Source organism: Silurus meridionalis, chromosome 5 (assembly GCF_014805685.1).
Source record: "Silurus meridionalis isolate SWU-2019-XX chromosome 5, ASM1480568v1, whole genome shotgun sequence".
Classification (NCBI taxonomy): domain Eukaryota; kingdom Metazoa; phylum Chordata; class Actinopteri; order Siluriformes; family Siluridae; genus Silurus; species Silurus meridionalis.
Window position 1 is genome coordinate 16,135,609 of NC_060888.1, and position 23,660 is coordinate 16,159,268.

At 36.1% G+C, this 23,660-nt stretch overlaps 3 protein-coding genes and 1 pseudogene across 3 annotated transcripts; 2 read left to right on the forward strand and 2 right to left on the reverse strand.

Annotated features, from left to right (window-relative positions):
* Positions 1–1,096: 1,096 nt before the first annotated feature.
* LOC124386395 lies at positions 1,097–5,717 on the reverse strand (annotated as a pseudogene).
* A 5,215-nt stretch (positions 5,718–10,932) lies between these two features.
* On the forward strand, positions 10,933–12,152 carry LOC124386203 (transcription factor HES-7.1-B-like). The gene is made up of 3 exons (XM_046849887.1): positions 10,933–10,974; positions 11,230–11,325; positions 11,469–12,152. The coding sequence occupies exons 1-3, from the start codon at positions 10,933–10,935 to the stop codon at positions 11,970–11,972; spliced, it is 642 nt and encodes a 213-aa protein (XP_046705843.1). The 3' UTR covers positions 11,973–12,152.
* Positions 12,153–15,832: 3,680 nt separating this feature from the next.
* Positions 15,833–18,468, reverse strand: LOC124386431 (transcription factor HES-7-like). Its single transcript, XM_046850274.1, has 4 exons — positions 18,436–18,468; positions 16,937–17,011; positions 16,550–16,645; positions 15,833–16,420 (listed from the first exon to the last, which is right to left on the reverse strand). Exons 2-4 carry the CDS (start codon positions 16,985–16,987, stop codon positions 15,917–15,919), a joined length of 651 nt encoding a protein of 216 aa, XP_046706230.1. The 5' UTR covers positions 16,988–17,011; positions 18,436–18,468; the 3' UTR covers positions 15,833–15,916.
* A 777-nt stretch (positions 18,469–19,245) lies between these two features.
* On the forward strand, positions 19,246–20,879 carry her11 (hairy-related 11). The gene is made up of 4 exons (XM_046850106.1): positions 19,246–19,366; positions 19,505–19,600; positions 19,856–19,949; positions 20,030–20,879. Exons 1-4 carry the CDS (start codon positions 19,340–19,342, stop codon positions 20,587–20,589), a joined length of 777 nt encoding a protein of 258 aa, XP_046706062.1. The 5' UTR covers positions 19,246–19,339; the 3' UTR covers positions 20,590–20,879.
* Positions 20,880–23,660: the final 2,781 nt, after the last annotated feature.

Below are 23,660 nucleotides of genomic sequence, written 5' to 3' on the forward strand. Positions count from 1 at the left end.
CTGCAAATAAATAATGCAAAATATATTTCCTTGTATTTACATTAGTAGTATTTAACTGTTCATTCCACAGTAATTTCATATTTTATAGTTTACAGTTTTTTACCGTTGCTGCTTTACAATCATTCACCTTTAAATCTAGTGGCATTTATTTTATTGTTTTAGTGTACATTACTGTTGTTTTAATTGGTTTTTAATGCAGTTTTTACAAAGTAAGAATTTAAAATTAACAACATTTACTTGTATTTACATTAAGAGTATTTAACTGTTAATTCAGCTGTAATTTCACATTTCATAATTTACATATTTTTTCCCGTTGCTACTTTACAGTTTTTCACCGCTAAAACTACGGACATTTTTTTACAGTGTACTTTTCCCTTCTAATTTAAGCAAATAAAAAATTCGGGCTAAATGAGCATCCGAGAGTGACAGCCGGTGTCTCATGAATTCTTAATCCTTTTAGAGGCTTTTCGCTACAGCTGAGGGCGCAGAGTTTGCGGTGGGTGCACAGCTCTTCCTTTGAAACAGCGCAGATCCTTGAAAATGTCTGATGTTCTCATTGTTTAAGCCTCTGCGGGTGGGAAATTAAGGGGGAGAAGCTTGGCTTAGGTGGGATATTAATTGGAGGTGAGACTCCACAATCAGAGAGTTTGCGCCTCGACGCTTCTGTGTTCTGTGCCTAACGGTCTGTAGAAAGGTGGGCGGGGCCTTAAAATTCCAAACCCAGCGTCATACCTGAGCGGACTGAATGAAGTCGCTGCGTTAACAGCTGGCTTTGTGTGCCACTCGCCTGCCCATACAATTACAGAAAACTTTCTCGCTTTAATAAGCGACCACCAGTCACGGATCTCATGCACGCCAGGGTGTGCGACATTGTAAACAAACATAGTACAGTTTAGAGCAGATCAAAAGAGTTTTACCATAACTGAACATAACCATGAACACAAAAGAACATTAGTTTTTATTTTAATCTGTATGCATTTGCTTCCTGCCTGTCTGCTCCGGCACATTCTACTATTTACAACAATGTTAGTGTTTTAGTAACGTGAATTTTATACACATTTTGTTGCATGAGTGTAAATCATCAAAATATTTTTAGAACCACATAGAGAACTTTTTTTTCTACTTACATTTTACAATAACTTTCTGCTGATGGTTCATAGACCAAAAGGAAAACTCTGAGCACGTTGGAGCTCTTCCTGCAAGCTGGCAATAGCCTTGAGATGATGTTCAGCCTCTTGCTCCAGGTCTTGCAATAACATCTCACACCGTGTGCTGCACAAAAAGTACACAGAAGTAGATTATATTTTTGATTGAAGACACTATTCTACTACTGATATTAATTTTAAAGGGAAATATTTTTTATTCCAAAGAAGCTACAATCAAAACAATGGCACAGCTGTTTACAATATTAAATGGATAACTGTAAATGTGTTCCGTAATTAAACATGTTAATATAGTGGGCGTTACTATACAATATATTGTACACCACTTCTAATCAACTTACATTTCTCCGTTGATGTACTCAAGCCTGTGGGCCACTGTTGCTTTTGCTTCATTTGAAATACGTTAGCTCAACGTTTACCCACATGTATTTATATGTGCGCATGGTGCAATTTATTTGAAACATGAGCATATTATTGCTATTGTACTTGTTATTCATAATTTTCATTATGTTAAAATCATAGTAGAAAACCACCACTAAAGGTAAGAAACATTTGATCATTTATTTCTTGCAGTATTAACAAGGATTTTTAAAATAATAATAAACATCAAAATAAATCTTATTGTGAAAAAACTTCATGAAATTAATGTAATTTTTTGTTGCATTAGTGTGAATAAGAAATATTTTTAGAACCATATGGACAACTATTTTTTGCTTACTTAAATGTTAACATAACTTTCTGCTGATGGTTCATAGAACAAAAGGAAAACTCTGAGCATGTTGGAGCTCTTTCTGCAAGCTGGCAATAGCCTTGAGATGATGTTTAGCCTCTTGCTCCTGGTCTTGCAGTAACATCTCACATCGTGTGCTGCACAAAAATGACACAGAAGTAGATTATATTTTTAATTGAAGACACTATTCTACTACTGATATTAATTTTAAAGGGAAATATTTTTTATTCCAAAGAAGCTACAATCAAAACAATGTCTATATACACACAAATAGTGTGCTGTTATCGTTACGAATGATTCAGTGGCCCGGGATGTCCAAGCATCACGTCAACACGACTCTCTCAGCTAAGCTAAGAGATTGTAGTACGCTCGTTTTTACCTCATTGTACAAGTTGGGCACAGCGATGTCCGTATTGTGCTGGCGGGATGGTATTGTGTAGCGAGGTTTCAAAGTTTTCAGCATATGACGGAAGCCTTCATTCTCTACGACACTGAGAGGGCGCATATCTTTGCAAATAAAAAAAATACTGACTGAGTTATTTTGGTTGCACGCGTTGAGGTTTGGTGGTAACTTTGATCTGTGAACTTGCTCCAGGGTGAGTTGACGGGGATCCTCTCTTTTAACGTAGCCATTTGCTGCTGTTTTGTTATCCGTGCAGCCGCATGGTGCCTCGTTATGTGCGCTCTCAGATTTGTAGTGTTCTTTGAATATTTGACGTTGGCATTGCACATTTTACAAACAGCAATACTTTTGTCAATCTCTTTCGTGCCCGGTTTGTGACGAAAGCCGAAATGACGCCACACATCGGCTTTGTACACTGAAGCGGAAGCTGGAAATATTCTTTCATCCTCCATTACTAGCAGCGAACTATTTTAACGTTAACATTAGTAGCGCACCATTATGCTAGTACTTCCTGTCACTGTATAAGTTCAGAGATAAGAAGACTGCGATCTAGCGTTTGGGATATAAACGGAACAAAATGAAACTGCCATGAATCTGTATAATTTTTTTTTTTTTTTTTTTTAAATAAATATCGATATTTTGTTTTTGAGGATCGATACAGTATCGCCAAACAAAATATTGCAATACTCACGTGTATCGATATTTTCTTACACCCCTAAAGACAACTATTTTTTTCTTACTTAAATTTTACCATAACTGAACATAACAATGAACACAAAAGAACATTAGTTTTTATTTTAATCTGTATGCATTTGCTTCCTGCCTGTCTGCTCCGGCACATTCTACTATTTACAATAATGTTAGTGTTTTAGTAACATTAAACATGTAAATTTTATACACATTTTGTTGCATTAGTGTAAATCATCAAAATATTTTTAGAACCACATAGAGAACTTTTTGTTTTTTACTTAAATTTTACCATAACTTTCTGTTGATGGTTCATAGACCAAAAGGAAAACTCTGAGCACGTTGGAGCCCTTCCTGCAAGCTGGCAATAGCCTTTAGATGATGTTCAGCCTCTTGCTCCAGGTCTTGCAGTAACATCTCACATTGTGTGCTGCACAAGAATGACACAGAGGTAGAAGCTACAATCAAAACAATGGCACAGCTGTTTACAATATTAAATGGATAACTGTAAATGTGTTCCGTAATTACACGTTAATATAGTGGGCGTTATTATACAATACATTGTAAACCACTTCTAATCAACTTACATTTTTCTGTTGATGTACTCAAGCCTGTGGGCCAATGTTGCTTTTGCTTCATCTGGGTCTTGTTTTATCATGAATTATCCAATTAACTTGTAAACTGTATTCTGGTTGTCCAACAAGTCCAACTCCTACAAAATGCATGCATATACAATAGATTTGTATAACTGTTAAAGCACTTCACGCCTCACAATGTGTAACTACTCACAATTACACATAAGACACAAAATGCTACTTTCCCAAAATTCTCTTACATGAGGACTCTTATGTAAGGATGCTGTTCATAGACTTCAGTTCAGCATTCAACACAATCATTCCTCAGCACCTGATCGAGAAGCTGAGCCTACTGGGCCTGAACACCTCCCTCCCTCAAATTCCTTGGTGTTCATCTGGCGGACAACCTCACCTGGTCACTTAACAGAAGCACCATCACCAAGAAAGCACAGCAGCGTCTCTACTTCCTGAGAAGGCAGAGGAAAGCTCATCTCCCTCCCCCCATCCTGACCATGTTCTACAGAGGGACCATCGAGAGCATCTTGAGCAGCTGCATCACTGCCTGGTTTGGGAACTGCACCGTCTCGGATTGCAAGACCCTACAGAGGATAGTAAGGACAGCTGAGAAGATAATCGGAGTCTCTCTCCCCTCTATCGTGGACATTTACACCACACGCTGCATCCGCAAAGCACACAGCATTGTGGATGACCACAGACACCCGTCACACACACTCCTCACCCACCTACTATCAGGGAAACGGTTCCGAAACATTCGGGCCGCCACATCCAGACTGTGCAACAGTTTTTTCCCGCAAGCCATCAGGCTCCTCAACAAACATCTGAACTGAACTGAAACTCTCACACACACACACACACACACTCACAAAACTGTGTGACTGATCTGTACAAACCGGACTCAACACACGTCATACACTTCGCACACCCAGGTTTCAGTACCATTCACACTTTTCATTATCGCAAAATGTTTACATGCCGTTTGTTGCTGATCTTCCAGGACGTGTTCTTTTGCACAATATTCTGTCCAAATCCTTTGGTCACTGTTCAGTTTATTTTGATTGCTGCTACTGTTGAATTGCACAATTCTGTTTACATTTTTCTGCTATTGTTGAATTGCACAATTTTGTTTACATTTTTCTGTTTACATTTTTCTGCTACTGTGCACCTTTTTCTGTCACGACAGGTTTTACTGGCGGAGCTATTGCTATTTGTATTTTTATATTTTGTGTATTGTCCTGCACTGTCTTGTGTTGTCTTTTGCACTGTTTGCATCAGTTGCACACATGCACTTTATGTGGTGAGGATCTTAGTTCTTGGCCCTGTGTTTTTCTGTTCTGTGACTGTTTTATGTTATTTTATGTAGCACCTGGGTTCAGGAGGAACGTTGTTTCATTTCACTGTGTACTGCATTAGCTATATATGGTTGAAATGACAATAAAAGCTTCTTGACTTTTGACTTGACTTCAGAAAGGGGTCATATAACACTATTCCTTACCTCTTTAACTGTGTTATTCTCGGTAAGCTGAGCCTCAAGTTTCTGTCGGGCTGACTTGGTTTTACTGATTTCTGTAGTATGAGACAAGATTTTGGAACTTTATCATTTATATACACTTTCTTAAACAAAAACAAACATATATATATATATATATATATATATATATATATAAAAAATATTATATGAAATATGAAAAAGATGTATCCTATAAATAATGCATGCACTTGTGTATGATACTTGAGTAAAAATGTGCGAAACAATATATATATATATATATATATATATATATATATATATATATATATATATATATATATATATATATATATATATGCATACAAAATCATGTTTCTGGTAAATACAAATTGCTATCAAAATTCGCACATACTATCATCAAGAATAAGCACCACACAGTGGCCATTACATAAATTGACACCAAACTCTTTAAGGACAAATTACAGTGTTTAATTGAAATAGACAATAAACAATAATGCTTAAAATTGATAAGTAATTTACTGCATCTCTAAGATTTAAACATATTAACAGCGAAAGCAACGGCAGGCTCATAATTCGCACAGATACCTTTTTGAATCTGTTTATGTTTTTCCAACTCGGACTGTATTTTATTTTGTATTTCGTCCGTCATGCCGCTGATTATTGGAAACGAATTAAACAATCGTTTTTATACCGGGTAAAACAACAAAATTTGCTGATTTCGCTAGCTAACGGTTCCTTAGCGATGCAGATAAAGGGAGGCGCAGCCCGAATGACGCAATTATTCTGCGACAGACTAAGCGCGTCCGTATTTAATATTGCCCGTTAATGACCAGATATAGTAGACGCAATATTTGTGGATTATCCATGCAGTTAGTTTATTTAATGTTGCCATGTATTACTAAATGCATGTGTTGTTTTTACAATCTATCTTAACAGAATATACAGTGCCCTCCACAATTATTGGCACCCCTGTTTAAGATGTGGTCGTGGACTTCTAAAAATTCTCCTTTTTTTTTAAAACAACATAGAACCCAAATGCAAAAAAAGAGAAAAATCCAACCTTTTATTTAAGTACATTACTTTGGTGGTAAAAAAATCACACATTTAGAAAAAAAAAAAACTTGAAATCATGTGTGCCACAATTATTGGCACCCCTGATGTTAATACTTTGTACAACCTCCTTTTGCCAACAAGACAGCACTTAATCTCCTCCTATAACATTTCACAAGATTGGAGAACACAGAGAGAGGATTTTGACCATTCTTCTTTGCACAATCTTTCTAGATCATCCAGTGTCCTGGGTCCTCTCTTATGCACTCTTCTCTTTAGCTCGCCCCACAGGTTTTCGATTGGGTTGAGGTCTGGGGACTGAGATGGCCATGGGAGGACCTTGAGTTTGTGACTGCTGAACCACTTTTGTGTAGATTTTGCCACATGTTTTGGATCATTATCCTGCTGAAAGACCCAATGACGACCCATCTTCAGCTTTCTGGCAGAGGCCATCAGGTTTTTATTTAAAATATCCTGGTACTTCAAAGCGTTCATAATGCCATGCACCCTAACAAGGTTCCCAGGGCCTTTGGAAGAGAAACAGGCCCACAGCATCACAGATCCTCCACCATACTTCACGGTGGGCATGAGGTGCTTTTCGGCATACTCATCTTTTGTTTTACGCCAGACCCACTTAGAGTGTTTGTTGCCAAAAAGCTCAATCTTAGTCTCATCTGACCAAAGCACACGATCCCAGTTGAAGTCCCAGTACCGCTTAGGAAACTCTTGTAGCCATTGCCTGACTTATGAAGGTCGACACACATCTGCCTTACTTGAATGGTGTGTTCTCTTGTCTTTGCCATGTTGACAAATGGGTAAGAGAATTAGGCCTCTGTGTCACGTCATATTTATACCCCAGGGACACAGGAAATCATGAATTACTAATTAAAAGTCCCTAGATACCCTGACCAACCTTAGCAACTACAGAAAAATATATATAAAAAAAAAACAATAAAATTTTTCAGAGGAATTGTTAGGGGTGCCAATAATTGTGGGACACATGATTTCAAGTTTTTTTTTTCTAAATGTATGATTTTTTTTACCACCAAAGTTATGTACTTAAATGAAAGGTTGGATTTTTCTCTTTTTTTGCATTTGGGTTCTATGTTGTTTTAAAAAAAAGGAGAATTTTTAGAAGTCCACGACCACATCTTAAACAGGGGTGGCAATAATTGTGGAGGGCACTGTATGATTACAATTTACAAAACAAAAGATTACAATTTGGGGCATCTGTATTCATAAATGTAACTAAATTCAAGTAATTTTATTGCAAATATATACCAGTCGAGAGCAGTGCATTTCACACCTAGGCCTTCAGTGGTGTCCTACCTGATTCAATCCACCTTTTAATACCAGCATTATGACCCCCACAGAGGTTCCCTGGTGGTCTAGTGGTTAGGATGCGGCGCTCTCACTGCTGCGGCCCGGGTTTGATCCCCGGTCAGGGAACCAACCCCAGCCACTCTTAGTGCCGGTCCCAAGCCCGGATAAATGGGGAGGGTTGCGTTAGGAAGGGCATCCAGCGTAAAAACATGTGCCAAATCAAACATGCGGATGATCCGCTGTGGCGCTCCCTAATGGGAGAAGCCGAAAGAAAGTTTATTATGACCCCCACGGATATAGAAACCATCCATACTTTACAGATACACAGTATAACAGAGTGCTGCATCACAGACCGAATCTGAATTAATTCTATTACTAAAGCAAAAAATTCAGCAAGTCTTATTTCACACAGCCACAGCATACATCATTTCTGGAATGAAAAAATATCTGCTAATTATATAGTTAGATATGCAGCTCTGACTAGCATGCTCTCTGACCATCTAAATAAAGGACATGAAAATGCCTTAACATCAGCTATAGGGCCTCACAGTCACAGTCTGATTAGTTAAAGCAACAGCTTTAAGCAACGTAGAGTTCATGCAAAAAAGTGATGTCTTACGTTAGATACATTTGAATCTGATTGGATAGAAACTTCAACATAAACAGACATTTGGGTGTGCTGCACAAGCGAGAGAAACAACATGAAATAAAGAATATTGACTATTGGGAATAATCTAATACATTTTCAGTCAGTGATTCTAAGAGTTAAAGCCAGCAGAGAATGCGTTGCTCACCCTGAGTGACACTGTCAGTGACATACACAACAGGGACAGATGAGTGCAGGACAATAAATACACAGAAGAGAACAGAGAGGTGGTACCTCAGTGGTTAAGACATTGGAATTTGGAACGGAAGGTCACAACTTCAAATACTTTCGGCCATGTGGTATTCATTATGCCTTCTACGTCCTACACAGTGCACAGTAAGTCCACTAGGGTACTTACTCTTATAAATTGGTAATTTATACTCCTGCACGTTAGAAGTCACTATCGCATAGTTTATAATAGTTTAGTGGCTGCAATAAGGCAGCGTGCATGCTTCTCTGTTTATCTGAACACATTGCTTTTCACATTGCTGAGGTGAGTACATGTTATCTCACTCTTCATCTAAAATGCACTGATTGTCTCTTTGTAGCTCATTTGTAATCCCTGATGATATAATTACCTGATAATAAATAAATAAGTAAAGGAAACTGTCATGTGCTGCTTATGGTTATTTGTGGGGGGTCGAAACGTGTTTTTTTAGTAGTAATATTTATATTCATTTGTCTCCTTTGATATTCTACTGTTAAAGTGGGAAAGCATGATTTTGTAACATGATTGAAACCAAAAAATAATAATTTCTTTCAATTAAAAAAAGCAATATTTTAACAATTAACAGTCCATGCCTTGGAGTAAGAAAGGTGCATAAAGACAACATTTATTCATTGGTTGAAGACAGATACCTGCATCTATTCTTAGATGCAAGTGCATCATGTCTGGGGTTAGGCTCTGAGCTGAGGAAATCCTCAGGATTGAGTTAAGATGTTCATTAGTGAGACTCCTGAGTGGTGTTTTGTTCATCTTCATTAAAGAAAACAGTTACACACACATATATATTTGCTGCTGAACATATAGAGGATTTGAGCAGCTTGGACACGGAGTTGTGCAGTGTGTCGGGGAAAAACATGGAAACGGTGCAGCACACACAGAGTCGTACTTTGACTTGAGCGTGTCTCTACACTGGAGTTGGATCAGCTCCATTTGGAGGTTGGTTAGTGCGCTTTCCAAGTCAACCACAAACGGATTACTAAGCAGTTCAAATCTGCATTTTTGCGCTTCAAAGTCGGTAAATCTCCGGGTAAATTCAGCGCTGAGTACGCGGAATTTTTCAGCGGTCTCGACTGATGCGCCAACGCACTAACAAAGCATTCTGGGATTTGTAGTATTAGCGGAGCATTCTGGGATTAGTAGTATTAGCGATGTATGCGCTATATACTGGCGGGCCAGCACTAATACACATTTGATATGATCTCGCGGGCCAAATATAATTACACCGCGGGCCAGATTTTGACACCCCTGGACTAGAAGATCAACTTGAAAGTCCACGAACGACTAGAATATATACTGTTAAATTTCATGCTGATTTGCTCTAATAATTAATATTTCTGGGATGTGCATTTGTGATCATGTTTCAAAAATAAATTAATACTCCTTATGCAATATCTCTATTTTGGGGTTTTATGTGAATATGCATGGCTTCTTCTATAATGGAGACTACATATATCCTATTATATTTGACAAATAATAAACGTGTCAGAAAATCCTTATACTGGTTCAGGTCAACCTGTACAAATCAAAGTCTCTTATCGAGACTACATATAACCATTGCCTATTATATTTAACAAATAATAATAAACGTGTCAGAAAACTCAACACGTGGCCACTGGGTCTCCAACAGAGAAGCTGGTGTGCAGGTAGATGGAGGGATATGGCAGAGGTCCGTCAGGTGTGCAGAATGGGCTGGTTTAAGTGAGAATGCAGACCCGAGAAAAATCTACACTCTCTGCAATCTAAATTTAATCTTAAGGAATAACAATTTTGCGTGTTGACAAACCCGAATTTGTTGTATTTGGGTTCCATTAAACCCCTAAACAACTGTTTTTAAATACAATCTATACTTTCTAAGATGAAATGCGCTTCTAGAGTTAAATAACTAGAAATAACAAAATGGGAATTAAAATACATGAATAATACATACCCTTTAGTAATCAATGAGGGCATTTATTTAAACAGAAAGTGATTAAAACGGACTGAATCAGCTACAGTGTTATGATCCGGAGAGCACAATAGTGTTAAGACCACGTCTTGTTATTATTTGTGGGGGATAATCCAGTACTAAATCCCCAAAAAAAGCTTTTCTCCCGAAACTTATTTTTCCACTGAGTGATCCTGAAAAGTCATAGGAAATGTTCGGAATGGATTAGTGTGGTCATCTTACAAATGCTAATCTGATCCTTGTTTGTATTAAAACTAAATATACATTAATGTTTTTCTTAATTCTGCATTTAAATTAAATATGTAAAGAAACAAATCATGTTATCGCATTCACTGACACACTCAATATATATATATATATATATATATATATATATATATATATATATATATATATATATATATATACAGGATTATTTGTGCCCTTTATTTTAATTGTATTTTAAAATGTAGTGTATATTTTAGTATAATTATTATTATTATTATTATTATTATTATTATTATTATTATTATTATTGTTAGCATTGCTGTATAAATATTAAGGGAAAGGGTTTATTATGGGGGGCTGTGATCACTATTGGTTGGGTGAGTTCATGGGCGGGGATTGTGTCCATCGTTGGAGTATAACATGTCTTGTTACAGTTGGTAAAAAGGGTGACTTCTAATATGAGGACGATGTCTATTAATCGACCGGACCAGAAAGATTTAATGAAACGGGTAAGGAACTTGATAAACTGGCAAATCATGTTTAATGAGCTGTTTATCTAATTCATGACATCACAGGTTTCTTCATTCAGTCACTGCATATTGCAATATTTTTTCACATTTTTTTTAAGTATGTAATAGTTGTTGTCATTAATGCACAATTTACAACTTAGATGAGCAATGTAATACATAAAATTATATATTAAAGAACATTCAACAGGTATTTATATAGAAAGTTAAGAATTGGTTTGTACTATTATTCTCTAGGTCCCCAAGCCTCTCATGGAGAAAAGGAGGAGAGATCGTATTAACCACAGTTTGGAAACATTGAGGCTTCTGTTAGTGGAGAACACATGTAATGAGGTAAGTTCACACCATGGGTCTTTTCATTGCCTTATTCATTTGTGTCTAATATCTTTGTATCTACATTTATAAAATATATAAAATATTGTTTATTTTATATTTAGATATATAATAATTATTTATTATTATTTTCCCTTTTGAAGAAACTGAAGAATCCCAAAGTTGAAAAAGCTGAAATTCTCGAGAGTGCTGTTCATTTTCTGAAGGCTGGCCAGCGGTCAAAATCTTTCTCACATACTACGAAAAGAGGAAAGAAAAAATATGAGGAAGAAGATGAGCTGGAATCTCCTTGTAAACGTCACCTTAGCTACGAGGATGGCATGAGAACATGCCTGCTCAGGGTCAGAAATTTCATTGCTAGCAAGAGCCAAGAGCTAGAGGGAAACATGCAGGGGACCATGCAACAATTTCAAGACCATTCCATTCAAGATCATTTAGCATCTGCTCTCCACTTCAGAAATGATGGGGCGTCTGTTCCAGGGCAGCAGGCACTTACGTATGTGGAGTCAACCAGCTCCTGCATGGCACTGGATCAGTCCTTAATTTCTCAAAGAACTGGCATATATGAGACTACCAAGAAGACAGCATTCATCTGTAAACAACCTTTGGTAATAAATGATACTGTGTGGAGGCCTTGGCCACAGTAGAAAACATATAATCAAATATGATCCAAAAACCAATCAGAATCAGAATGAATTTATCAACAGCTCATAATGTTTATGAGTCAGTTGTCCTTGACTCATTTGCATGCAAAAGACTGTGAGATGTGCAAACGTGCAGCATATGTAAATATGTGGATTTTGTACAATACTGAAATATTAATTTTGTTACCGACATTTGCAATAAACTGTGCATATCACAGTTATGTTTTGAACTTGATAGTTTCTATTTTTGTATAAAAGAAGTCGTTCTAATTTTTGGAGAATGTGAGCAAATTTTGGAATTTTTACACATTTTTTTACTTCAGTCAATGAAATGACTCAATGGAGCAAATTAAATGGCTCAAAAGGTGTACTTAACCAACATGATTTTTATCAGACCTTAGATTGTGTTAGGGACACAGATGCACATACACATAGTATGATGGGTTTTTTGCTTTCGTATTTTTTTATATGTGCTATATTTTTTGGCAACACAGACTTCTAGACATGTGAAGCCAAATCAAACAATGTGTATTTATTGAAAGAATAAACCTGTCTGAGGATATATTCTTGAACAAGCTGCTTTGTTGAATTTGTTCTGTCATTTGCTATTTTGCATAGCTATGCATTGATTTCCTGAGACATCTGAAACCATTATTACAAAGAATCCCTCTTAATTATTAGATTAATATGGTGCAATCAGGCCAAACATTTTCAAACTTTTAATTTACTAATGTTCCACTTCAGGCCATTGTTATATCAGTAACATGAAGAATGCTGCAGCTTGCTAACCTAAAACCTTTAGATGCAAATAAATGATTATCTGCTCTTATCCTAACTGTCATCATTTGCACCCTCTTCCCACACATCTTAGTGAACACTTACACTAGTTGGCCATCTTCAACAAAATGTACACACATTTTACTTTTTTATCCAAAAGGTGAAAGCGTTCACTTAAAATGAAAAATCCCTTTCATTGGAAGACCAATCAGTGAGTGCTTTTACAAAATAGAGCAGTTTAGAATAGAATAGAACTCTGGTGAAATAGAATAAATGAATTTATTACTATATAATTAATATAATACATAATATTGAAACACAATATAATTCTACATGTTAAACTATGAAAGCAGTGCTTAAAAAAGACTCAGGTCAGATTTTGATCAGCAGAAGCAAACTACATTGTGTTGTGAAAATAAAATAAGAAATTACTTTTATGTATCATTTTCTGTCAGTGAACTTTATTGCAAAAAGACTAAAGCCAATAGGAACAAGCCTATGCCTTTTTTTTTTCTTAAAAAAAATTACCTAAAAAGCTTCTCATGATCATAGTCATGAGAAGCTTTTTAGGTAATTTTTTTAAAGAAAAAAAAAAAGGGCACTAAAACGGAAATGTAACGGTGACAGGACCTTATTGAAGTTCAGTAAATTAACTTGAATGCAACAAAACCTATTTTTAATACAATCCCTCTCGTTTCTTATTTCCTTCGAATCAAAGAAAATGGCTTAACCCAGCTAAGGCGAAGCATGGACAAACCCAGCTTTCCTGCGCTCCTCTGCCTCGCTTTGTTATCTATGGATAATCTCTAAAAACGAATCTCAATGGGAATCACATCAGAGGATCAACACAGACGGTTTAGGAGCTATTACTGGGGATAATTCTTCCAAATGCAATTACTACTTTTGGGTGTAAATGAGATTAGATTTGAAAAGAACTTCTTTTCTACAGCGGATGTTTCTTCTTATGTTCACAATCCGGACATAGAACAATAGATTTTTAAAACAACTGAAATACTGAGCGCACTGAGTCTGTGATGTGATGTGATGTAGCGGAGGCACGAAAAATACATCGTATTGAAATGTAGTGAGACTGGGTTGATAAATTGTATAAACTTTTTTATGTAAACCTGAAGTTTACATACAGATATACATTTATCTATCTATCTATCTATCTATCTATCTATCTATCTATCTATCTATCTATCTATCTATCTATCTATCTATCTATCTATCTATCTATCTATCTATGCAGTTAATTTAACTGTTTATTACCAACTTTGAGGTTTGATTACATTTGCTCTATTGGATGCACACACATACACACACCGTTTAAACGCTATAACAGAATCAAAATAATAACATTGTGCTGCAACTCCCCCTACCTTATGTTGTTTTTTAATAATTAGTATTTATTAATTTATTTATTTTGCGAAACAATTTTTGAACACATTCGGTTTCAATAACCCAGAGCTGATCTACACAGTACTGTGGTCTCAGGGGTCAGTAAATATAATCTATTGTTCCATGTCCAGATTGTCAACATAAGAAGAAACATCCGCTGGTGAAAAGAAGTTCTTTTCAAATCTAATCTCATTTACACCCAAAAGTAGTAATTGCGTTTGGAAGAATTATCCCCAGTGATAGCTCCTAAACCGTCTGTGTTGATCCTCTGATGTGATTCCCATTGAGATTCGTTTTTAGAGATTATCCATAGATAACAAAGCGAGGCAGAGGAGCGCAGGAAAGCTGGGTTTGTCCATGCTTCGCCTTAGCTGGGTTAAGCCATTTTCTTTGATCCAAAGGAAATAAGAAACGAGAGGGATTGTATTAAAAATAGGTTTTGTTGCATTCAAGTTAATTTACTGAACTTCAATAAGGTCCGTTACATTTCCGTTTTAGTGCACTTGAAATGATAGTCATGAGAAGCTTTTAAGTACATTTTAAAGAAAAAAAAGGCATAAGCTTGTTCCTATTGGCTTCAGTTTTTTGTAGTTTGCTCCTGATGCTTCTGATGATCAAAATCTGATCTGAAACTTTTCTTAAGCACTGCTTTCATAGTTTAACATGTAGAATTATCCTGTGTTTAAATATTATTAATTATATTATTTATATAGTAATAAATTAATTTATTCCATTTCATCCGATTTCTATTCTAAACTGCACTGTTCTGTAAAAACACTCAGTGATTGGTCTTCCAATGAACTGATTTTTTTTTTTTTTTTTAAACCATTTGGATAAAAAAGTAAAATGTGTGTAAATTTAGTTGAAGATGGCCAACTAGTGTAAGTGTTCACTAAGCTGTGTGGGAAGAGGGTGCAAATGATAACAGTTAGGATCAGAGCAGATAGACTAATCATTTATTTGCATCTGAATGTTTTAGGTTAGCAAGGCAACTGCAGCATTCTTCATGTTACTGATATAACAATGGCCTGAAGTGGAACATTAGTGAATGAAAAGTTTGAAAATGTTTGGCCTGTTTGCACCATATTAATCTAATAATTAAGAGGGATTCTTTGTAATAATGGTTTCAGATGTCTCAGGAAATCAATGCATAGCTATGCAAAATAGCAAATGACAGAACAAATTCAACAAACCAGTTTGTTCAAGAATATATCCTCAGACAGGTTTATTCTTTCAATATATACATAAATACACATTGTTTGGTTTGGCTTCACATGTCTAGAGGTCAAAGTCTGTGTTGCCAAAAAATATAGCACATATAAAAAAATACAGAAGCAAAAATCGATCATACTATGTGTATGTGCATCTGTGTCCCTAACACAATCTATGATCTGATAAAAATCATGTTGGTTAAGTACACCTTTTGAGCCATTTAATTTGCTCCATTGAGTCATTTCATTGACTGAAGTAAAAAAATGTGTAAAAATTCTAAAATTTGCTCACATTCTCCAAAAATTAGAACGACTTCTTTTATACAAAAATAGAAACTATCAAGTTCAAAACAACTGTGACATGCACAGTTTATTGTAAAAGTCGGTAACAAAATAAAGATTTCAGTATGGTACAAAATCCACATATTTACATATGCTGCACGTTTGCACATCTCACAGTCTTTTGCATGCAAATGAGTCAAGGACAACTGACTCATAAACATTATGAGCTGTTGATAAATTCAATCTGACTTTTTGGATCATATTTGGTGATGTTTTCTACTGTGGCCAAGGCCTCCACACAGTATCATTTAACACCAAAGGTTGTTTGCAGATGGATGCTGTTCTTGTAGTCTCATATATGCCAGTTCTTTGAGAAATTAAGGACTGATCCAGTGCCATGCAGGAGCTGGTTGACTCCACATACGTAAGTGCCTGCTGCCCTGGTACAGACGCCCCATCATTTCTGAAGTGGAGAGCAGATGCTAAATGATCTTGAATGGAATGGTCTTGAAATTGTTGCATGGTCCCCTGCATGTTTCCCTCTAACTCTTGGCTTTTGCTAGCAATGAAATTGCTGACCCTGAGAAGGCATGTTCTCATACCATCCTCATAGCTAAGGTGACGTTTACAAGGAGATTCCAGCTTATCTTCTTTCTCACATTTTTTTTTCTTCCCTCTTTTCGTAGTATGTGAGAAAGATTTTGTTCGCTGCTCAGCCTTCAAAAAATTAACAGCACTCTCGAGAATTTCAGCTTTTTCCACTTTGGGATTCTTCAGTTTCTGCAAAAGGGACAATAATAAATAATTATTATATATCTAAATATAAAATAAACTATTTTATATCAAGTAAAATGTAGGCATTAGACACAAATGAAAAAGGCAATGAAATGACCCATGGTGTGAACTTACCTCATTACATGTGTTCTCCACTAACAGAAGCCTCAATGTTTCCAAACTGTGGTTAATACGATCTCTCCTCCGTTTCTCCATGAGAGGCTTGGGGACCTAGAGAATAATAGTACAAACCAATTCTTAACTTTCTATATAAATACCTGTTGAATGTTCTTTAATATATAATTTTATGTATTACATTGCTCATCTATTTTTGCATCTTAAAGTTGTAAATTGTGCATTAATGACAACATTCATCACATTCTTAAAAATAAATAAATAAATAAATAAAAATAATTGCAATATGCAGTGACTGAATGAAGAACCCTGTGATGTCATGAATTAATTAAACAGCTCAGGAAACATGCATCCATGATTTGCAAATCAGTTTATCAAGTTCCTTACCCGTTTCATTAAATCTTTCTGGTCCGGTAGATCAATAGACATCGTCCTCATATTTGAAGTCACGCTTTTCACCAACTGTAACAACAAAACGATGGTAACGCTTTGAGTTTGGGCCCATGTTATACTCCAACGATGGACACAATCCCCGCCCATGAACTCACCCAACCAATAGTGATCACAGCCCCCCACAATTACACCTCTCCCTTAATATTTATACAGCAATGCTAAAAATAATAATAATAACAACAGTAACAACAACAGCAGCAATAATAATTATAGTAATAATATATATATAGTTTTAATACAAACAAGGATCAGGATAGCATTTGTAAGATGACCACACTAATCCATTCCGAACATTTCCTATGACTTTTCAGGATCACTCAGTGGAAAAATAAGCCTCGAGAGAAAAGCTTTTTGGGAGCTTTAGTACTGGCTTATCCACCAGAACCAATAACAAGACGACGTCTTAGCACTATTGTGCTCTCCGGATCATAACACTGTAGCTGATTCAGTCTGTTTAAAAAGAACTCTTCATTGATTACTAAAAGGCATGTATTATCCATGTATTTTAATGGTCATTCAGTTTTTTCTAGTTATTTCATCTCAGAAAGTATAGATTTAAAACCAGTTGTTTAAGGATTTAATGGAACTCAGATACAACTAATTCGGGTTTGTCTACACGCAAAATTGTATTTCCTTTACATTTAGATTACAGAGAGTGTAGATTTTTCTCGGGCGTGTCTGCATGCTAGCTTCTCACCAATTCATTCTCACTTAAATCAGCCCATTCGTGCACACTTGACGGAAAAGTGCTAAACGTTTGGCACCTCTGCCATATCCCTCCATCTACCTGCACACCAGCTTCTCTGTTGGGGACCCAGTGGCCACGTGCACGCGTTTTCACGGCAGCTGTTTAGGGATTTTCTGACACGTTTATTATTATTTGTCGAATATAATAGGATATATGTAGTCTCCATAATAGAAGAAGCCATGCATGTACACATAAATCCCGAAAATAGAGATATTGCACAAAAGAGTATTAGTTTATTTTTGGAACATGAACACATCTAAGAAATATAAATTATTTGTGCAAATCAGCATGAAATTTAACAGTATATATTCTAGTCGTTCGTGGACTTTATTCTATGATAAGAGATGAGCTGATTTCTACTTAAATATCTGCATGAAGACCGGACTTGCACAGACGTGTTAACAAGCCACAATTAACACCGCAAATCATCTGTTTTCTTTCGTGAGTAGGGAATACACAAGCCACACATAAGATGTTCTTGGTTTCTTGGTTTCAGTGCGTTTTCAGTGTATTACTGAATACTGGATGAATTGATGGATGTATGATGGTACATTTTTTATGCACAAGCTGAATTCTGTCATGCCAATTTCAAACCTATGACCTTCTGACCAGTTCAATTAAAAGTCTAAATATTTGCTGCCCAGTTGGTCCTTTAAGTTCACCAAGAGTCCACATTCCCACCTACCGCCTGCCATGAGATCTTGGCACGAGGTCTTGGTGGCTGATGTGACACTTCAACTCGTTTCTCACAACAAGTCTTATTTTTTTAATACTTGAATTTCTTTTCTTATTCTGAAAATGTTGTATCGATGAGAGGCATGTGAAATCAAATTGATGATTGATTGCACAATAATAGAGTTCTTAATTAAAGGTTAAGTGGTTGAATTAAACTTATTTTTAAAGAAGTCACGTGCGTCAGTTGGATAACTTGAATTTTTCTCGAAGCCTTTCACACCTACCGCACTTCACTCACACAAGCACACTTAGCGAAATGGTGCTAAACGTTTGGCCATTACTCCACTGGTAGCTACAGCCCTCCTCCCACACTGATCACTATACCAAGCAGAAACGCAACATTTCCTCGTAGCCTCAGCTGGATTCTTTATTTTTCCACTATCTATCTATCTATCTATCTATCTATCTATCTATCTATCTATCTATCTATCTATCTATCTATCTATCTATCTATCTATATATATATATATATATATATATGTATGTATGTATATATACACATACATACATACATGCATACATACATATATGTATGTACATACATCGACTTTAAAATCCTTACTACATTTTTACGTCATGCAGCTTTCCGAGGAATATATGCACCAACTTAAGTTATCGAAAAAATATACATACAAACAAATCATAAAAACGTACGTATAAATAAAAAATAAAGTGGCAAAAATATGGTAAAACTTTTTTTTTTTTTTTAGATACACAGGTTGTGACGTCTCTGATGGTGACGTCACAACATACTTTCCACCAATCGGAGAAGTGCGTATCGCAGAATATAGGTTTCAGCCTCAGCTCGCAGTAGTTTTTGCTTAGACTGGCTTTCTAAAGCTAGAACTTTCACAATGGCGAAAACGGAAAGCCGCAAAAGAGTAAGCATGATTTATTCTCTATATTCACATCCTATTATTTCAACTCATCAACTCATTTCGACTAAGTGATTTTATTTCACGTTGCATTGGTCTTTTGTGGTGTGGTGAAGGTGTAACGCGTTGTTTCTGTTTTTTTAGAAACTGAAACCAGTGATCGAGAAAAAAAGAAGAGACCGAATCAATCAAAACCTTGCTGTGCTTAGGGCTTTACTGTTTGACAGCACTGCAGACACGGTAAGTAAACTGAGCCTGAGCAAATAACTTCCAAATATATTTCACAATTTTAACACAGGCTGTTACAGTTATTTGTGGTATACATTGTACTTGTTGGTATGTCCGCAGTCCCTATTTATTCTGCATTAGTAACAACTAACCTTTATTTTTACTCCTGCAGCAATCTGAATTATTTTTTTGAATCAAGCAACGAATTTGTTTTCCTAGCCTTTATTTTTGCAGCAAAATTGACTTTATCTTTCCTTCTCTTCACAGCGTTTACAAAACCCCAAACTGGAGAAAGCAGAAATTTTAGACCTGGCTGTTCAGTATATAAGAAATAACACATGTGACAAGACAAACATGAAAGGTATATTCTAGTCTACTTTGTTCTTTTCTTTAAAATTCTATTATGTCCCCATTTAACATAACCTTTCTCTCCTTCTGTAGGGTCTATTTATCAGACTGCCATTGAAGCTGCACATACTCAGAAATGCTCATCAAGCCTGGCTTCTGATGCACAAACCAATCTATGTGCTTTGGAATTTACTTCTCATATGGGTCAAAAGCAACACTTTGAGAGGGAGAATTCCAAAATAAGTCTGGAGTGCTGTCTGGATTGCCATTCTTCTAGAGCTGGGAGAGAATCAGAAGCCAAGTCACCTGACTCGGATACTAAACTCTGTTCATCTTCATCAGCATCTCATCTAGTATTAACAGAGCCAACTTCAATTGCTTGTAAATCTGCCTATCAAAACACCATTGATTTTCCTCCATCAGAACAGCTCTCCCCTCCACCCTCCCCACTATATCTACCTTTTGCCTCCTCTGTTTCTCCCCCCTCCTCCCATCTACCCCACTTTACAGCTTTCTCAGTCTACAGTCCTAGAAGTTTGCCTCAACTCTTACAGCTTCATAAATCCAGCTCTCTTCCTTCGCCATCATCTCTTTATCTGGGTACAAGAGAAGTGTTCCCTCAATCCCAAACAACATGGAGACCATGGAGCTGAAATAAAATAGAGTGCTGATATCTCAAGATTTGACCAAGAAGAAACAATAGGGTGTTCACAGACACCTCAAAGACATGTGGTATCTGAACGACAAACATTTTTCAATGCTCAATTGAAAGTCTTTTAAACATTCCAATGTCCAAATGTATTTGGAAGCCAGTTCAGTGTCTTAATGTACTCTATTTATTGACAAATGGGGGTGAATCAATGGAAACATCACTGTAAATAGTAAATATATTAATTGTAAATAGCATTTCACTACCTTGTCACAGATGAATAAACCCTTCATAAAGAAATGACTTTGTCTGCTATAATTTATATAGTTGTTGATGAAATTCTAAGGAATTTTATAATAGATAGATAGATAGATAGATAGATAGATAGATAGATAGATAGATAGATAGATAGACTGGGGGAAAACAGACAAAAACTGCAGTTAATTAAGTGCATCAAGTGATTGAATTATGCTTTATTTTTTTTTATAAAATAAATAGAATCATCGCAGCTGGAGAACTGTAACTGAAGGTGCTTGGAATATTCAGATTCTCCACTGAAATATAGTGTAGGGTTAAGGTTACCAACTCCAAAACATGACCAACAGTAGGCATTTCTAGCCTGAAAACAGGAAAGAGGGTCGGTGCAGTCTGCCTAATGGTGGTGCTAATGTGCAAGCATTGAGTTTCCCTCTATAAACTCTGTAGTTAGACAATGAAACATTATTCTTTATCTAATTTTTGGTTTAGACTGAGTTGTTCCAGATATTAATTTTTGCCATGATGGAAAGTTTGAACCTCAATAATTTCCATTGAAACTTAATAGTTATTGTAGATGATATACTCTTGCTACTATTTAAAGTAGAATTATTTTTGCTGCTAAATGTAAAGTTCATCTGAGGTCATAATTCTCCATTAGAACCGAGTGGGATGCGTCTTTCAAGCAAGGGAAGAGCTCTTATCCCTAATGGATGAAAGGCCTTGGAATTAGAGCTGCAACTATTAGTCTACATACATTGGGTATGAAAAATTAACAATGCATTACACAAAACTCTAATTTTGATTAAAATATGCCTTATTTCTGTTCAATTTACACACTGAACCAAGTAGAAAAACCCTAGCGCCCTAGTTAATATAGTAACCACCCAATCATAGCAGCATTTTAAAGCTATTACTTTTACAGCTACTTGTTACAACCTTTTACACCTTTCAAACACAATACACCTAGAATGAAGATCGCCCCAACCTAATCTATTTTAAGCCTTGAAAATCTGCTCTGTTTGCCTCTTCTGCCCTCTTGTGTTCAATACAAGTACACATTGTTCACTTCTTTCATAGACAGTAATTTGCTTATTTTTTGCTATTTTTGAGAATGATCCATAAAAGTTTGTGTGGAATATAAAGAAAACAGATAAGTTTGTGTTGGAAATTAAACTAGTCTCTAAGTTACAATGTGAACACAAGTTAAGAGTACACACAGTATGTACAAATGCATTAATTACATTTAATAAGCACGAAGTCACGAGCCATGGGTTTTTCGGTTACAACTCAGGGGCTTTAAATCAACCTAAATGTAAAAAAATGCGTGTGCTTAATTATAGTTCAAAAGTGTATTAGTTTCAGTCCAAATGATTTTATTTGACACCCAAGTTGTGTTGTTATGGTCAGCAGAGGGCATCCTCACATAGAAAAAAGGCTGTAAATTCAACTGACACCAGGATAATCACTTCAGAGAGAAATGCACTCTGAAAACATAGGGCTCAGAATTCTTGCTGTCCTGACTGGCCTTTTGGCAATAAGCCTAAGACCCAAGACGTCTTTCTTTTATAAATGACAGTATTTCTCTCACACTCATTCAGCTGGGGATAAGTGTGCGCCCTGTTCCTTATCTGCTGCTCACATCTATATTACAAGGCCTGAATTTTTTTCTGCACAAGGCACCAAGGGATTTAGCTGGAGAAAACAGGCTCTATGACATGATAGAACATGTCTTCGGATAATGGTTATTTCTTTTTTCTACCTTTCTGCCCACTCTTCTCTCATCTTCGTGTTCAGAAGCATCTCTCTCTCTCTCTCTGTAGTAGTGCCATTTCTTCTGAGGTGGCTATTGTTCATTGTAAGGTAAGCAAGGAGACATAGCATGGTTTTGCTTTTCTCCAGTGTCTTTTCACAGTTGGGCAACTTCAACTCCAGGGTAGCACAAATTACAGATCCCTTCAGCCAGGGTTGATGAATGTCTCCAGAATAATAATAATTATGAAGAGTGTTTTGAAAAAAAAAGAAACCTCATTGAGTAAAGGTATATAACAATTGCTTAAATATCCATACATTGTTTAGGACATATTTTTGTGTTTGTCACAGCTACTCTAATGCTGATGGTGGCTCATGCATTCCTGATTTGGCCTTAACAGGGAGTGACTTAAAGAAAACATTGAGGAGGAACCAACCCTAGAGAACCAGCCCATTGCTTTTGTCATGGTTTATTGGGCTCGGAGCTAAATACATTTGTGTTGGCACGTCTCGAAAGCAATTTGTTGAGGCAGAGATGCTGTCAAACATTTCGATCACACGTGCACACACTTGTACATGATGGATGTTGAATGCATGCACAAATAACATTTCATTAGATGAACTTTTTTTTATAAATCCACACATTTACAAAGACGGCTGGAACTTCTTTATGCTTGTTACAAAAAGAAAATAATCTAATTTAAAAAAAAAAATGGAACACACAGTGATGCAAGTTTTTTGTTTACAATATAAAGATTCAATTCAGATTAACATACAGTAATTAGGATATGCCTAAGGCAATGGGATAAAACATTTAACAAGTGTGGCTGACTAAACACACCTACATTTGAAAGCCTTGCATATTTTAACATGCAGTCTCAGGCTAGTTGAATAAATACAACAGGTATTCAAAATATTTTTGGTAACCTAAAGACCTTTAAGTATAAATCATACCTATTTCCTTGTAAACCTGATAGACAGAACCTGGTTAATGGAGAAATAGGTCACTTTTTCATTTCCTCATTCTACAGATTCAAAGTATTTAATTATTAAGAGTTGCAAGATTGC